This window comes from Hyla sarda, chromosome 2 (genome assembly GCF_029499605.1).
Source record: "Hyla sarda isolate aHylSar1 chromosome 2, aHylSar1.hap1, whole genome shotgun sequence".
In the NCBI taxonomy this organism is placed as follows: Eukaryota; Metazoa; Chordata; class Amphibia; order Anura; family Hylidae; genus Hyla; species Hyla sarda.
The window spans coordinates 335,492,706-335,511,174 of NC_079190.1; the positions used below are offsets into that span (position 1 = coordinate 335,492,706).

General features: G+C 42.2%; 1 protein-coding gene across 3 annotated transcripts in view; it reads right to left on the reverse strand.

Moving 5' to 3' along the window:
* The window catches only part of SRGAP2 (SLIT-ROBO Rho GTPase activating protein 2), a 136,604-nt gene that overhangs the window by 41,746 nt on the left and 76,389 nt on the right, over nt 1-18,469 (reverse strand). For all 3 annotated transcript variants that reach the window (XM_056558009.1, XM_056558010.1, XM_056558011.1), the window contains one exon: nt 13,399-13,561. In XM_056558009.1, coding sequence (XP_056413984.1) covers nt 13,399-13,561 — 163 coding nt within the window. The remainder of the gene's footprint in view (nt 1-13,398; nt 13,562-18,469) is intronic.

The following is an 18,469-nucleotide window of genomic DNA, read 5'->3' on the forward strand; positions in this document are numbered from 1 at the left end:
ACAATTTCTGGGAGGCGTGCAGGGGATGCCCCATGACCAGTTTATTATTGATGACTCAAAAAAGGATTGTTTTATGTCATTAAAGGGGTACTCCCGTGGAAAACTTTTTTTTCTACGGTAAATCAACTGGTGCCAGAAAGTTAAACAGATTTGTAAATCACTTCTATTAAAAAATCTTAATCCTTCCAGGACTTTTTAGGAGCTTTATACTAAAGAGAAATCCAAAAAAGAAATGCATTTCCTCTGATGCTATGACCACAGTGCTCTCTGTTGACCTCTGCTGTCCATTTTAGGAACTGTTCAGAGCAGCATATGTTTGTTATGGGGATTTTCTCCAGCTCTGGACAGTTTCTGGATGTTTCTTCTATGTAACAAAACCACCACAAAATAATATTCATAAAAACATTATTGTATAGGTCAAATACCCCAAAATTTGCCAAGTGGATGGTTAATAAATCTCAACAAAAAACATTCTTTAGTGGTCAATAAAAATTTGTGGAGGGGGCGGACTGGAAAGCTGGAGGCAAACTTGATTAAAGCCCAACGGGAAAAACGTGAGATGTTAGCAATAAGAACAAAAAATAAAATAAATGAGTTCGTTATTGATTCAGGTCAAATTCAGGAAGTACTAGTGAAATATTTTTCGACTCCATATAGGTCGGAGGGAGTTCCAGAAGAAAATGAGGAATATTTACAAACTTGTGCCCTCCCAGGGATTAGCCAGAATGCATGTTCTCTTTTAGAGAGCGGGAAGTTACGGTAGAGGAACTGCGTCAGGCAGTTAGAGACAGTAGAGTGTCGTCAGCACCCGATCCTGATGGGCTCCTTTTTCAAATATATCAAGAGTTTGGGAATGTTTTTTTACCTATTTTTTGTAGTGTGTTAAAACAGGCCCAGACTACTAAGGAGCTACCTCAGATTATGCTGGAGGCTACAATAATTTTGATTCATAAAAAGGGAAAAGACCTGTTAGAACTTGAGTCCTATAGGCCAATATCCTAAATAAACACTGATGCAAAATTTTGGGCCAAAGTGATGGCTAGGAGATTGGTCCAGGTGATACCAGAGTTAGTAGGTGAGGAGCAAAAAGGCTTTGTTCCCCGGCATTCAATTTAGACCCACCAGTTGCGCAACTTTTCAAATCTGCAATAGGCAGAGGATTTGCTCCCCTCCATCCTGTCACTAGATGCCATGAAGGCGTCTGACAGGGTGAAGTGGAGGTTTTTGTGGTGCGTACTGAAGAAAATGGGAATTAGGGAGGGATTTGTTGACTGGGTCAGATTATTATATAGTTCACCACACACAAAAAATTGTTTTAACAGGGAATTATCCTGGGCTTTTCCTCCTACTAGACAGGGCGGCCCACTCTCCCCATTATTGTTTGTTTTGTTTATAAAGCCACTCACAAATGTAATTAGGAATGATAGGGAAATTAGAGGGTTCAGTTTAGGCGGCAGGAAAGATAAGATGATTAGTTGATGTTTTATAGAGAATGCAGAAATTATGCTCCGTAAGGTTATGAATATGGTTGACTATTTTGGAAAAATGTCCGGAATGCGGATTAATTGGGGGAAGTCATCACTAATGCCAGTTGGCCGAGGCCAGCCTCCTAGAGAACAGGGGGTAAGGGTTCTAAAAAAAGAGGAGTATATGAATTATCTTGGGATTAGTGTGGGAAGACAAACCCAATCCTTTATTCAAGTTAATCTCAAACCTCTTTTAAATAAAATGAAAAAACAGAGGTGTGGATTATATTGCCACTAGCAATCGCAGATAGAGTTGCGCTGTTTAAAATGAGTTTTACCGCAGCTCTTATACATTATTTCTGCTTCACCGGTCTGGTTACCTGACAAGTGGTTTAGGGGGATAGATGCGATGTTGTGAAGACTCATCTGGGGCAGGTTCCGAGTAAGGTTAAAGGGGTACTCCGGTGAAAACCTTTTTTCTTTTAAATCAACTGGTGGCAGAAAGTTAAACATATTTGTAAATTACTTCTATAAAAAAATCTTAATCCTTCCTGTATTTATTAGCTGCTGAATACTACAGAGGAAATTATTTTCTTTTTGGAATGCTCTCTGATGATATAACGAACACAGTTCTCTCTGCTGACGCTATTATAATAACTCCTTATTTATTGTTGTCCTTAGTGGGATTTGAACCCAAGTCCCCAACACTGCAAGGCAGCAGTGCTAACCACTGAGCCACCATGCTGCCCTTAGCATACATCTGCTATGCATGGTTGCTAAAATGGACAGATATGTCAGCAGAGAGCACTGTGTTCGTGATGTCATCAGTGTTCCAAAAAGAAAGGAATAGCATTCAGCAGCTAATAAGTACTGGAAGGATTAAGATTTTTTAATAGAAATTATTTACAAATATGTTTAACTTTCTGGCACCAGTTGATTTAAAAGAAAAAAAGTTTTTCATCGGAGTACGCCTTTAAAATATTAAGCCCTTATATTACCGGAGGGACAAGAAGGATGGAGCCTTCCTGACTTCAAAACATACTTTACAGCACTAAAACTTCAGAATCTTAAATTAGGTGAGAGAAATGCATTTCTAAATAGCTTGTGGTTATCACAAAATGGGAACACTAAAAGTATTGTGGAATGGGCAAAAGCCGGTTTCCCAGTACAGGAAAAATTGAGAGGGAATTCTGTAATTAAAATGTTTCGGAAAATATGGGTAGAGTTAAAGAAAATATGTAATATCCAAGGGAGTTCGGTGTACACTCGATTATGGGATAAATTTAAAACACTTTTTTTGAGAGCACAGCAAAAGAATTTTGGAATAAAGAGGGTGCAACTTATGTTCATCAGTTAGTGGAGAATAACGTAGGGCTGGGCGGTATGACCAAATGTGTGTATCACGGTATTTTTGTAACTTTTGGCGGTTCCACGGTATAAAACGGTATTTCCTCCTCCCCAGGAAGCAGATGAGGCCATTACCGGACCAAAGGGAGGTGAGTTAAAGTTTATTTTGTTTATTTTTTGCAGCCTGGGCATAGGGATACCACACAGTATAGAGCAGTGGTCTTCAACCTGCGGACCTCCAGATGTTTCAAAACTACAACTCCCAGCATGCCAACGGCTGTCAGGGCATGCTGAGAGTTGTAGTTTTGCAACATCTGGAGGTCCGCAGGTTAAAGACCACTGGTATAGAGAATGAGGAGGGCAGTGCTTGCAGGTGACATGTGAGTATTTACCCTGATGGGGACAGCGCTGGGCTGATAATTAATTGGGGGGGGGGGGGGGGTGGGGAGAACAGCGCTCACGGGTCACATATGATTTCCCGATGTGGGGACAGTGCAGCGCTGGGCTGATTCATTCATTCCCAAGGGAGAGGAGCCCAACCGGTATTGCGGTATGGGTTAAAATTCATATCGTGCAGCACAAAAATTTCGGTATTCGGTATGAACCGGTATACCGCCCAGCCCTAGAATAACTGTCTTAAAACTTTGGATAATTTGGTTAGAGATTTTGGGTTAAGGGGTACACAGATATTTTGGTATATTCAATTAGCAGAAATCGTGAGAGATACTATGAAGGAGAGTAATTTCCTCCATATAAATACACATTCATTGTTAGAATATGTAGCGCACGAGGACACAAAAAAAGGCACTAGTAGTATTATATATAAACTGTTGATAAGTGAGGTTAGGTTACCATATATTGAGAAGATAAAGCAGAAGTGGACTCATGAGATTGGGGACAGACGAGGAAGCATGGGTAAGAATATTTAGAAATGCTGTTCTTCAAATAAACAATATCAAATGACGCAACTGAGGATAATATGTCATCTATATTACACTCCTAAACAATTTGAAAACATGGGATATAGGAATAAAAACTTGTCCGAGATGTGGTGAAGAGGGAGTAGGATTTCTACATCTAATATGGGATTGTGCTCGAATTAAACATTTTTGGACAGAAGTTATACATTGTGTTGAAGAGAGACTAGAGTTACAGTAAGGGAAACCATTCTGGGGGATATCGGGAAAGAACGGAAAATAGGCGATTTATTGAATCACTTATATTTCCTTGCAAGACTAACAATTTTAAGAGAGTGGTATAATCCAGTTCCACCGTGTAAAGAAAAGTGGCTCCATTTGTGTCAGAAAATCCAGAAATATGAAGAATACAGGAGTAGAGAATCTAACCGTAGTGCTAAATGGTTTGAAAATACCTGGGCATTATGGGTCTAGGTACAGGCTGATAGTAATAATAATAGAGATCGAAGTGATATAGGTTTCTTTATTCTCCCGATGGGCATATGTGGGGGTGGTATAAATTTATATATTGCTATATTATTGTCAAATGGTATTATATATGTATGCAAATTTAAAATGAAAACCATAAATGATTAAAAGAAAAGTTACAAAAACACCAAAACATAAAAGAGCATTACATGAAGTCACTGAGGAGAGTACAACACTCCCTATACTCCCTTGCATTCCCGCTCCTGTGCTAGGGGGACATTTGGTGGGTCAAATTACAACCTCTAGTTTAGGGTCAATATAGGGAATAAAACAGACGTTTTAATGTCTCCAGGTCTAGACAAATATAACCACAAAAAATGCTTTATATAGTTCAAAAAAAGCAAACCATAGGTTTCCCCACCTTAATGAAATCAATTACTCAAAACTGGCGTATAGATTTTCAAAGATACTAATAAAACATAACTTTTAATAAATATAGTATTAAATATTACCCAAGAAAAAGATTAAGACCAAAATATCACTGACACAGAAAAGAGAGAGTCACATTTCCTGGCATTAATAGCACATAGTGTTAATATACATTTTGCACAAAAAATTCAAACTTCCTAATAACAGTGCCCAATATGTAAATGCAGCATGTATAGGGAACCTTATAAAATAAACCTAGAAAGCAGAATTGTATTCATATATATATATATCTGTAGGTACATTGCACACACATATGTCATAGTAGAGTAGTGACTCTATCCAGGGAAGCCATACTACACAATAGCTCTCCCTATACTCCCAAATGATCCCTATGGTGTAGTGCAGTTATCCCTACAATAATCTTCCCCTAACTGTTTGGCATGTAGCTAGGGCACTCGCCCTAACAAGGGCAACCCACGTGCCTCCAGAACCTGAACGCTAACCTGTGCAAAGTGCAATGTGCTGTGCAATAGATGTCAAAAACCTGTCTCCAACGCGGCGTTTCGCCCCGAGTCTCGTCAGGGAGACCCTCTAGATCCTTAACAGAAGTGGCAGTGGCAATCTAGAGGGTCTCCCTGACGAGCCTCAGGGCGAAACGCTGCGTTGGAGACAGGTTTTTGACATCTATTGCACAGCACATTGCACTTTGCACAGGTTAGCGTTCAGGTTCTGGAGGCACGTGGGTTGCCCTTGTTAGGGCGAGTGCCCTAGCTACATGCCAAACAGTTAGGGGAAGATTATTGTAGGGATAACTGCACTACACCATAGGGATCATTTGGGAGTATAGGGAGAGCTATTGTGTAGTATGGCTTCCCTGGATAGAGTCACTACTCTACTATGACATATGTGTGTGCAATGTACCTACAGATATATATATATATGAATACAATTCTGCTTTCTAGGTTTATTTTATAAGGTTCCCTATACATGCTGCATTTACATATTGGGCACTGTTATTAGGAAGTTTGAATTTTTTGTGCAAAATGTATATTAACTATATGTGCTATTAATGCCAGGAAATGTGACTCTCTCTTTTCTGTGTCAGTGATATTTTGGTCTTAATCTTTTTCTTGGGTAATTTTTTATACTATATTTATTAAAAGTTATGTTTTATTAGTATCTTTGATAATCTATACCCCAGTTTTGAGTAATTGATCTAGAAAAATATACCTGATTCCATCCCAAAAAAATTTCACCCCTGTCCGCATGTTGTTTGTGACATTACAGCTCGGCATTGTTCACTTCAAATGGAACTGGGCTGCAATACCAAACACAAACTGAGGATAAGAGTGGTGCTGTTTCTGGAACAAAGTAATTTGAAGAGACCTGACCTGCTTTTTGGGAATGGTATCTGGCACATGGTTTTTCAACAAGAGTTTTTAGGGCTTTATAATTGACAGTCTGTAAAAAAAAAAATGAAGTTTTATGTTGATTATATTTTATTTTAAACTAGCTGAGTACCCAGCGTTGCCCGGTTTTTCCTTCCAAATCCTTTTTGGGGAGGAAAATAAACAAAGGAGGAAGCTTTTGACTTCATATGCAGTCCTCATATATTGTTGTCATACCCCAACCCCACATCCAGACCTCCTGTCTCGACCTCCTGTCCCGTCTTCCTATCCCGTCCTCCTATCCCGTCCTCCTATCCCGACCTCCTTTCCCGACCTCCTTTCCCGACCTCCTTTCCCGACCTCCTTTCCCGACCTCCTTTCCCGACCTCATATCTCGACCTCCTAGCCTGTCCTCCTATCTCAACCTCTTATCCAGTCCTCCTATCCCGACCTCCTTTCCCATCCTCATATCTCGACCTCCTATCCCGTCCTCCTAGCCCGTCCTCCTATCTCAACCTCTTATCCCGTCCTCCTATCCCGACCTCCTTTCCCATCCTCATATCTCGACCTCCCATCCCGACCTCCCATCCCGTCTCGTAATATGTGTACCAGGTAATGAAATAGCTCCAGCCGTACAGAAATTATATGGGAACATACATTTCCCATTGATTTGCATGCGACTTTAAAAAAAAAAAAACCTGACCCTCACAAATGGGGGTAGTTAAGGGTTAAATTAACTATCCTATATTTTAAGTGGACATATAAGTAACAGGTGACCAAGTATTATGGAAATATCTCCAGCCGTTTGGAAGTTATGCAGTAACATATATTTCCCATAGAGTTGTATAGGACTTTAAACATAAACCCCGCCCCTGGCAAATGGGGGGTGAGTAAGGGTTAAATTACCTATCCTATGTTTGTCGTTGACATATAAGTAACATGTGTGCCAAGTTTCATGTTAATATCTTTTGCCGTTTGGAAGTTTTTCTGGAACATACATACATATATACACACATACACACATACATACATACATACACACACACACACACATACATACATACACACACACACACACACACACATACACACACACACATACATACATATATACACACATACACACATACATACATACACGTTGAGATATATATATATATATATATATATATATATATATATATATATATATATATAGATGTACAAGGAATCCTATAAAATGTTTTTAGAAGGAGAACATTTCCAGCATGCAGACCACATGTGACCAGGTAAATATGAACCAAGAACAATGGCTAGAAGCAGGGATTCTAGGTCAGCAATGAGATGCATCAAACACAGAATTCTTGTCCCAATCCTATTAACACTTTTCCACTCCGCGTAGTCGACTGTGTCATGGCACTGAGCAAGTTTATAAGCAACATTCTGGAAATGTAGACAGAAGACAAGGGACACTGGCAACAGGAGATAATGACAGACGGGAACAGAAGGGAAGATGGTCGGGGGGAGAGGAAGACTCTGGAGGTGATGTAGAATTGGTAAGAGAACATGAGGAGAAGATACCCTGAAGAGCTCTGACACCAGATGGGCACAGGACAGGCTACTGCACACACAGAATGAGACGGATCCCTCCTGCCTGTTCTCCAGACCATGCGAAAATCCTTTAAACACACATATAGTATATTAAAAGAATATTGGCACAGAGCACTCTATATGTTCTATCACAGAGGGTAGAAACATAGGCACAGATGCTATTTAGTCTTTAACCCAGTGAGTGCTATACTCTACAATATAAGGCCAAAACTTGTTGTCCTTGTATGTAGACAGACAGGAGAGGTAGACAGACGTCAGACAGACATCCTCTCTAATCCAGGCCCTGCAACTGGCATCATTAATTCATGCAGTTATTTTTTCTAAAGGCTTCTATCGCAGGAGGGGGTATGTGCCGCCATATTAATTGTTAATACCTTCATCCTGCTGCCCTTTCCCTATGGGACTTTTCACGTAGCCCAGCTACAAAGCCAGGAAGGAGACCACATGCTGAGCTGTCTTTTTAACATGAGTGTCCCAATGGGAGACACCCAAGAGGGAGGGGTAGACCGGAGGTTAGAGATGCAATCTCCAATACAGCAGTTGGCTACAAATCAACCTTTGTAAAATCTGCAAACAATCCAACTGGCTCCACTGTACAAATACGACCTGACCAACTGCAAAATCCACACATGCTCCTATTATTTGGACACGAAGGAACATTTTTATTTTAATCTTGGCAGAGAACAGTACGGATGTGTTTGATTCCTGTATTCTGGCCATCCTGTGATTATTCTGTGAAGCCGATACACATAAAAATAGTAGTAGTAGTAGTAAACATTTTACCACCCTTTATTATTGTTGACTCATTATATTTACATACATTTTATGGGACACATTTCCAGATATAATGTAAACAATATCATCACGTGCATCTGTTTTGTATTAGTAGCTAAAAGCGGCTTTTGCATTCCACCACAGGTCTATATCTAGGCTCCTTTCCTGACCTTTTCCCCATCTTAGTAGGGCTTTTAAAATAGGAAATTTAATTTTCAATCATCACACATACCTATCATAAGTAGTGTTGACCAAATTTGCAGTAAATGCAGCCAAACCTGAACCCGTTGGTCGTTGACTGCTTTATCTGTATTAGAATAGAAAAAGAAAGACCGGAGGACAATGCCTCGTGTATTACCCTGGCGTTCAAGGACACTGTTCAGAGTCTACACAGATAGAATCCTCTGTAAGGCCCCTTTCACACTATCGTTATAACACGGTAGTGTGACGCCCATCGGGATTGCCAGCGGGAGAAAAAATAGTGCTTGCACGATCTTTTTCTCCCGCTATTCTCCCTAAAAACAGTAGTGCCCGGCAGACTCCCTTGACTATAATGGCGTCCATCGGGACACGTTGCTGCCCATTGCGCCCCGTCAAAATGCCGGCCGTCAAACATAGGAAAAAAAAGGCCATTATTGACGGGGCTCAACAGTAATGTGAATGTAGCCTAAGATGGCCACTCACCTTGTACATGAAACCTATCATCCCTATTAATGAGGTATCAAATGCTGAGAAGAAGCTGCTTGGCCCATGGGTGGAAGGAGAGGAGCAACCTGTCCCTCTGAACGTGGTACGGAGATGAAGGAAAAAAAAACCATCTAATGTCAGACACTGCTTAATACAATGGAAATTCAGGTCAGGAAAAAATGTTCAAATCCAAAGTGGACTTGTTTATTTGAGGTACAATTAAAAAAATAAAAAGATCAATGATGTGTTACAGGGTGCACTCACCCACCCCTTCCTTAAATTATTATATATTTTTCTTTAAAGCCAATTAGATCAATGGACGTGATTAACATATTGTGCCAGATTCCAGTAACAAATCTTTGAGCTATGCCAAAAAAGTTTAAAGAGCATCTGTCACCCTACAGAGGGTCTTTATTTAAGGACATCTATCAGACGCCTGCTTATTGGGAGACAATATATGAACTGGGATCCATCCAAGATAACAGATAGATGCCAACCTAGTCTGCAACTGTTAGTGATCGCTAGCATGTGGAAATCCATGACACTTGCGATGACTCCTCGGGTAAGGAGTACAGCTTTCAGCTCTACCTAGGTGCTTAGAATGGGCAGACTGTGGAAAACTGTGATAGAGCAGAGAGCTATTGGCTCCCAGTTTGGCACACGTGCACCTTGTACTGTACTCTGCTTTCTTTGTCACTCTTTTAGACAATGAATGGAGGTTTGAGTATGCACACTGCTGATCCATTTAGACCGGAGCTTTGAGAGTCCTGTTCTTGAGAACTTGGGGGATCCAAGCATTTAGACACCCATAATCAGACACTTATCCCTTATCTTGTTGATGGTGATAAGTGCCCTTGGTGCTTATAACCCCTTTAATCCAAAATATTTATGAAACCCACATAAATCTAGAATAAAAAGGCTTTGGTGCGGATGATGTTGTAGCATAAATGGTTCTCTTAGCAAAATGGATTAAGACATCTTTCTTGCCTATAAAAATAGAATCTTCCGCTGATTAACCTGTAGAATGGCTAAAATGGCTAAAATGGGTCTTTACTAGGCATTTTTCCTGGACCATCTCAAATGCTCCTATCTGTTTTTGATCCGAAATGTAAAGAGCGGTAAAAGTCATCTACCAATTATCAAGCTTCATATTGATCTCATGAGCAAAGAATGGATGGTGGAGGGTGCACACTATCTGTCTGCTTGTAGTTAAAAAGGGAGGGACAAAGAGGGAGGACATTTCTGAATATTAACCAGGGGCTGGATTTTTGTATATAAAAGAAGAATTCTTATCTAATAGGATAAACTGGGACAAATCCCTGAAGATTAGGGAGGCACTGAAGGGGTTAATCACAGTGATTGCTGATGGGGTATCTCACTGGGTGCTTAGGATACCCAGAAGATCCTGTGCGGAATTCAGTGAATCGTGCACAGGGGGTGGGGATCCACCCACTAAATTTACATATTCATTGTCTATGACTCCACATCCTGGTGAAGTAGAGTCACAGACAATGAATATGTAAATTGAGCCTACAGAGGCCCGCCTCCTGTGCACGATTCACTGAATTCAGCTGAGAATTTTCTGGGGGACATATCTCATGACCTACTCGACAAATTTAAGTAAGTGACCCCTCGTTGGACTCCTGTTTACCCACATTATAACCCAGTGTATTGGGTTTAGTGTGCGTGAACAGGATGACAGTTTAACTTTAATGACCTAGACACTAACATTGTGTCAAGGTTGTGACTGACTTTGTGCACCTTGTCATATAGTTAAGGCACAGTTCCCAAAGCTCACTGTCACAATGGAGTAGAGCACTCTGAACAATGTAATTCCTCTGTTCTTCCTCCTGGAAATTATGTTAACTGACAACTAGAAGTTACCATTACCCTTGTCATAGTTGTGTGTCTCTAAAAACTTTGACACTGTCCAATAAGTGTTAACAGAGTCAGACTGCATAGGAACATACCTTATTAACAATGGGAATGGCAACTTGTCAGCGAATTCATACATTTCCAGGAGTATTTACTGAGGAATTGTTGCATTCTAAGGAAATATGCTACAAAGTAGTTATCTCAGATTAAATGGAAGTAGTCTTCTTAAGAAGACCTGTCAGCTCTTCTGGCATGTCTATTTTAGGAAAAACACAGGGGAACATAGAACAACTTGGAAAGAAGTAGACAAGACAGCAGCTGCAAACAAGGAATGTGATGGTCAGTTGGGTTGGTTACCGTATATACTCGAGTATAAGCCGAGTTTTTCAGCACAATTTTTCATGCTGAACACACACCCCCCCCCCCCCCGGCTTATACTCGAGTGAACTCTCCGCCTGTTCAGTGGTCTTCAACCTGCGGACCTCCCGATGTTTCAAAACTACAACTCCCAGCATGCCCGGACAGCCATCGGCTGTCCGGGCATGCTGGGAGTTGTAATTTTGAAACATCTGGAGGTCCACAGGTTGAAGAACACTGCGGCCTTCATCATCATACAGACCCCCTCCCCCCCCTCCCCCTCCTTTAGTTTTGTACTCACCTCCCCTTGGTGAGAAGGAAGGGTGAGCTGGTCCGGGCCATCTATGCTGCAGGGACCGTCCCTGTGCATCGTCGTCAAGGCAACGTCACTAGTCCGAGGCCGGGCCTGGAGCGGAGAAGAGGGCCCCCTGGGGGAAGATGGACAGCCCGGAATGACTATCACTCCCCAACGGATGGTCCCTGCAGCATAGATGGCCCGGACCAGCTCACTCTTCCTTCCCATCGAGAGGAGTAGAAAACTAAAGGGGGGGGGGGGGGGTCTGGATGATGACGAAGGCCGCAGTGGTCTTCAACCTGCGGACCTCCAGATGTTTCAAGATTACAACTCCGGGCATGCTGGGAGTTGTAGTTTTGAAACATCTGGAGGTCTGCAGGTTGAAGACCACTGGTCATTGACAGGCGGTGATGTTGAAGGGGGTGGGGGGTGGGATGATGACGGGGGATGACAGCCGATGATGATAGGTGGTGATGATGAAGGGGGGGGGATGATGACAGGCGGTGATGATGAAGGGGGGGATGATGAAGGGGAGGTTGATGACAAGGTGGTAATGATGGGGGTGTTAATGACGGGGGTCTGGATGATGACATGGGGGGTGATGTATTTCCCACCCTAGGCTTATAGTTGAGTCAATAACTTTTCATGGGTTTTTGGGGTGAAATTAGGGGCCTCTGCTTATATTCGGGTTGTCTTATACTCAAGTATATGCGGTACATTTATTTATGGTGACCTATATATCTGTCATAAGGGAAAGCTTCATGTACTGTTATGTGCCGTGTCATTGGAACAATCAAGCCTGAGGAAGAAGAGATTCGGACCTTCAGCACCATTCCAGCACCATTATGTAAATGACCACCTGACATCATTCGGCTTATACTCGAGTATATACAGTAGTTTATAAGTTTTAAGCTCACTGCTGATGAGGGACACATAGTAGATGCATATGCAATATTAATAAGTATAAGGACTATTTGCTGTCCATAAGAGTTTTCAAGAAAACCTTGAAGAAGAAAAAAAAAAAAAAAAACTACTGTATGTTCTAAAGTTCTAACTACTATCATGCTGGCTGCCGACTTGTCAAGATGTAAGTCAGCTGAAATCTCCAAAACAATAGAAATAAAATGCAAGCACGACAAGTGCAGATGTAAATGTGGCTGCAATTACTGAAACATTTGACTCGAACAAACAAACTGCAATTGACTGAATATGTGATATGAATTTTAAATGTTCAGCGTAACATCCTGAAACAAGACAGATGCCAAGAGCCATCAGCAAAATAAGTAAAATAATGCAATAATCCAAAGTCTGGGTCGGCATTGTCAAGAAGACAAAACAAAATAGTAAACACATATTTTTAGCTGAAATTAAAATTATCTCAGCAGCTAACCCCCTTCGATTTAGAGACACAAGGCTAAGATTAATGAAAGGAGGACAAGATGGCGTCTGGCACAGTCTGACAATGAATGGCATGAGTAAGAACACAGTCTGGTAACAGTTGGCACACAAGATAGGAGGGAGTGAAGGATAAAGAAAAGAAATAAGAGTAGGGCCAACTAAAGTAAATGAGGATAAAGAAGAGCTGTGGGTGAAAAGAAGAAATGGAAAAAAATAGAATGTGTGGGTAAATTGCTAACATTTATATAGAACGTAGTAATCATCCAGTATGCAACAACATATGTCTACATTTTGATCAAGAATAGTAGTGCAACCAAGAAGACCTCCTTTTCATGCAGTCATGTTTGTTTTGCAGGAATACTACGGGAGCTACTATTGTATGAAGACCACAATCTCGCCCACCTCACCTTCTTAAAGAGTCGCCCAGAGTCCTCGCTGACTTGACCGAATCGAGGGATGATGTTATTCAAGTAGATATCACTTAATGTAGCGTGGTTGCGGCTTTCTCTCTTCACCTGTGTGAGAAGCAGGTTCCAACAGGTCACCGGAGACAGGACATTCTGATCCTTCCTGCGTTCAATACAAATATTGTACATATGAGTATAACGTATCAACAGGAAAAAAAAAATGATAAATTAAAGGAGTTATCCACCATAAGGTGATTTTAGCACCTACCTGCCAGACAGTAATGGACATGCTTAGAAATAGGGATCGACAGATATTTATTTTTTAGGGCCGATACCGATAACCTGTGAACTTTCAGGCTGATAGCTGATAACTTATACCAATATTCCGGTACAAGTTATCGGCTATTACTAAGCCCCCCCCCAAATATCCTTGGTAAAAGGTGTGTGTGCGGGTAGACCCTGATAAACTGTTTCTGGCCCCTCAGAAGCCGCTGTAGATCAATGATTTAAAGCGGGTGCTTTAAATCAATGAACTGCAGCTGCTTCTGCGGGGCCAGAGACCGCTGCCATCCGCTTCTCTCCCCCTGCCAGTCCTGGGGTTCTGAATCCAAGCACCGCCTCTGACCCCCCCCCCCCCCGCCGCCTATCCTCTGGCCAGAGACCGCCACCGCCCGCTTCTCTCCCCCTGCCGGTCCGGAGTCAAACCACTGCTGCCCCATTGCCTCCCCCATCCCCAGTTTTATAATTACCTGTTCCCAGGGTCCGTGCTATTTCTGGCTCCGGCGGTGTCCTGAGCTGTCACTGTGCGCACTGACTGTGACGTCGCGTTGAGGACATCACTCGTCATTGCGCAGCGCACAGCAACAGCGCAGGACGCCGCAGGAGCCTGAAGTAGCGCGGACCCCGGGAACAGGTAATTATAACACCGGGCATGGGGGAGGCAATGGGGCAGCATCTGTGGCGGTCTCTGGCCAGAGGATAGGCAGGGGGGGGGGGGCAGCGGCGGTGATTGGACGCAGGACAGGCAGGGGGAGAGAAGCGGGCGGTGGCGGCAGTCTCTGGCCCCGCGAAAGCTGCTGCAGTTCATTGATATAAAGCGCCCGCATTATCGGCAAGGTAATTGCCGATACCGATAACTTCCAAAATCGTGAATATCGGCCCATAATATCAGCCAAACCGATAATTGGTCGATCCCTACTTAGAAAGGATCTGCGCTTGTCTTTGGGTTAAGTGTCTGTGTTGTGAGATTACCATAAAGATATGGCTTTCTTTTTGTGAACCTCAGTATTTCCTGTTGAAGTTTTCTTTTTTACTACAAATCCCATAATTCCGCTTTCCTACTTCCCACACATCAGCCACCCCACCCATTGAACAACAAACAAGCTGGATTAAATGAAAAAGGTAAGTGCTTTCTAATCAGGGTGCCTCCAGCTGTTGCTAATTCCCTGTGATCGTTCCACCCATTGAAGCAGAACAGGCTCGCTGTCATCACCTGACTAGTGATGTCAGGTCTCGGCCGCACTGCATCCTGGGAAATACCCGAGACAAGAGTCCTTTTGTATGCTTTTAAAAATGAACATCCAGAGCAAAGATCACATAAGAATACGAGACCAACAATAGGAGACAGGTACAGACACTATATTATGCATAGCCACATATTATTTAGCATAGTCAAATAAAAAAAAAAATCCTGGAATACCCCTTTAAATACGATAAGATTAGTCCCAATTCTATCAAATTCTCTTCCCAACCTGAAGTAAGCAGCTTGGTGACCTCCAGTAGACAAGGAGACAACTTCCTATATCAGCAGTCTCCAAACTGTGGACCTCCAGATGTTGCAAAACTACAACACCTAGCATGCCCTGACAGCCGTTGGCTGTCAGGGCATGCTAGGAGTTGTAGTTTTGCAACACCTGGATGTCTACAGTTAGGAAACCAACGTGTTCACAGTTACTAAAAAGAATACTTATCAATTCTCTACAAACTCTTTTCTGGAAAGGGTTAATCCAACCTCTGGCAACCAAAGTCAAAGTTGACAGTAAGCGGAGGAGGGACTAAATGGTATTTGAGTTATATTGAGCTGCGATATTCTCCAACCCCCACATGAAGTCAAGAGTGAATTAAACAGCTTGGGATTTATTCTGATGTTTGAGAATAGATTTAAGGTCATTTGTAGGATGCAGATTAGAAAGGTCTATCGTTGTGTACGGATGAATATACATTAGAAGAAATGCACCGCAAATCATAATAATATGACGTATCCGCTCTATCTTGGCCGCAACCTTTGCAACCTATTTTTGGGTTCTTACAGAACATTACATACAGTAATAGGCTCCTTGCCAAGCGGCAATGACATCATCTGAGAACTGCATCAATGCAGCATCCCCATCCTCCATGTCCCCGAATACGTTATAATTCCCAGCATATTTGTTGGCTTTGTTATCTTAGGTACTGGCACAGTGGACAATAAACTTGGTATTAAAGCCACACTAAACCAAATAATGAACAAAAGAAGTAAAAAAGGAGAAAAACCTTGTCAGTCTGCAGGATTTTCTGCATGTTCCTGAATCAAATAGTCTTGTAAAATCACAGGTGTGGTTTGGTGAAAAACAACTTATCCCCTATATCAGGATTGGGGACAGTGCCTGTTGGGACCCCCAATGATCTACAGAATGGGACCCAGCTCTTTGAGAGTAGCGCATAATGTAGACCACACGCGCGCTATTCATTATCGCTCTCTTCGGTGCTCCTATGGAAGTTAAAAGAGCGTGTGCCGTCTTGCAGCATGCGATCCTCTCAAAGAGCCGGGTCCCGTTATGGAGATCATGGGGGGGGGGGGGGGGGGGGGGTCCCAGCAGTCAGACCCCCTGTGATCATACACTATCATGTGGATATGGGATACGTTTTTTTTCACCGGACCACCTCTTTAAGGCTAGGTTCACGTGTTCAGGGTCAGTTTGGCGCCGAAGGATCCTAAATGGGTCGAAACGCAACTGACAACGCTGGGTCCCGACAGATCCCACTAACATGAATGGGCTTCATCGGGTGTCTGGTATTCTAGAGGGGTTGAGAGGAGAAAAAAAAACATAGGCCATGTAGTATTCCCCCCCCCTGCTCAACTCTCGTCCTTTCACGACAGAGATCTCTTTCAGCAGAGCATGATGGCAATGTAAACATAGCCTTACTGAAGAGGTCTTCTATTTGTAATTTTTAGACAGAAGAAGAGGCCGAGCATTGTGGTAATGCCAACTATATTAGAGTACAGGCCCACAGTGCGGACAACGCATGAAAACAAAACCTCAACTACATCCGGTGGCCAATGGATGTAAGATTTTGCCAGTAAAACTGCCATATAAACTGGCAAAATTGTGTGGCCATTTGCCACCAAATGTGGAAAAGTGTTGATCCACATAGACTATCCGCAATATGGGACCCTAACATGAGAGGTCATCCATGTGAACTATCAACAACATGCCACCCCTACCTGAGAGTTCATTTACATGGACTATCCATGACGTGGGACCATAACCGTATAGCCAGAAACAGAATTGTGTGGATATATTACATAAACAGAAGAATGATCTATATGGCTATGTCCGGGCTAATGTTCTGAGCCATATTCTCAACCCTTTTTTTTTTTAATTTATAAAAATAAATTTTTCACACAAAAAAACCCTAAACATTTTTGCAATTTTTTGCATTTGAAAGATTTTTCTTGTCCTTTTCTATTACAGGAAATGCTATGCAGTTTGAAAATCAGTTTTTTTGGGGGACAAAAGTGGTCTAAACCACATACACAAAACTGATGATTATTTTTTGAGCTTTAAAGTTATACCAATAGGGAATTACCAGCCATCTTAACATTGAATTCAAGGCAACTCAATACTCAAAAAAAAAAAAAAAGGCCAAAAATACTGTATAGGAACTAGGCCGTGTTTCCCAGTTTTGAAAGCAACATGAGACTACAAAGGACCAAAGTGAAGAATATGAAAGGCAGACACGGCCCAAATGCCATATTTGTAAATGTATTTCTGACAGAAAACAAGCGTAGAAACATTGGTAAATCTGCCCCATAGTATTTTATGAAAAAAAACATTAAACACCATAAACACCGTGATTTATGATTTGACCAAGACGTTTGCTATAAGAATTCTAGAGAAATGACTTGTAGCTGCACAGTTTCTGTTCCTCCACAAATTTGTCTGGAATATACCAAGTCAAGTAAAAAAAAGTCAGGAAATCTGTGTTTTATTTCTCGGAGCTCGCTCTGGTTTTTACAAGTCACACATTCTTCCCCTTTTTTGGTTTCAAATATATCCAGGAAGTCCGCAAAAACCCCATGATTTAAGGCAAACAGTAAGTAAGCTATAAGATCCTTCTTAACCCTTTCAAAGTGGGTCACCTACATAAATCAAGTTCTATGTATATTTATTAAAATGAACAGAAGAGGTCGAGGAGACATGAGCCGGTCACTACAGTCCTCATGTTTACTCGTATGAATAGCTGGGATTAAAGGAATAATCACAAACATTTGCAACAAAAATCGCCCCATTCTATGCGATCTCACATGCTACAGCACATGTTGTGACTGTGTATATAAATATTGTGTTGTGTATATGGTGTTTAACATTTTAAATACATAAACCTGTCCTTAAAGGGGTATTCCACCCCTAGACATCTTATCCCCTATCCAAAGGATAGGGGATAAGATGTCAGATCGCCGGGGTCCCACTGCTGGGGACCCCGGGGATCGCAGCTGCAGCACCCCGCCATCATTACTGCGCAGAGTAAGTTATCTCTGTGCGTAATGACGGGCAATACAGGGGCCGGAGCATTGTTACATCATGGCTCCGCCCCTCGTGACGTCCTGGCCCGCCCCCGTCAATACAAGTCGTCACGCCCCCTGCCATAGACTTGCATTAAGGGGACAGGCAGTGATGTCATGAGGGGAGGAGCCATGACATCATGCTGCTCCGGCCCCTGTATCGCCCGTCATTACGCACAGAGCAAACTCGCTCTGTGCAGTAATGATGGGGGTGCCGCAGCGGCGATCCCCGGGGTCCCCAGCAGC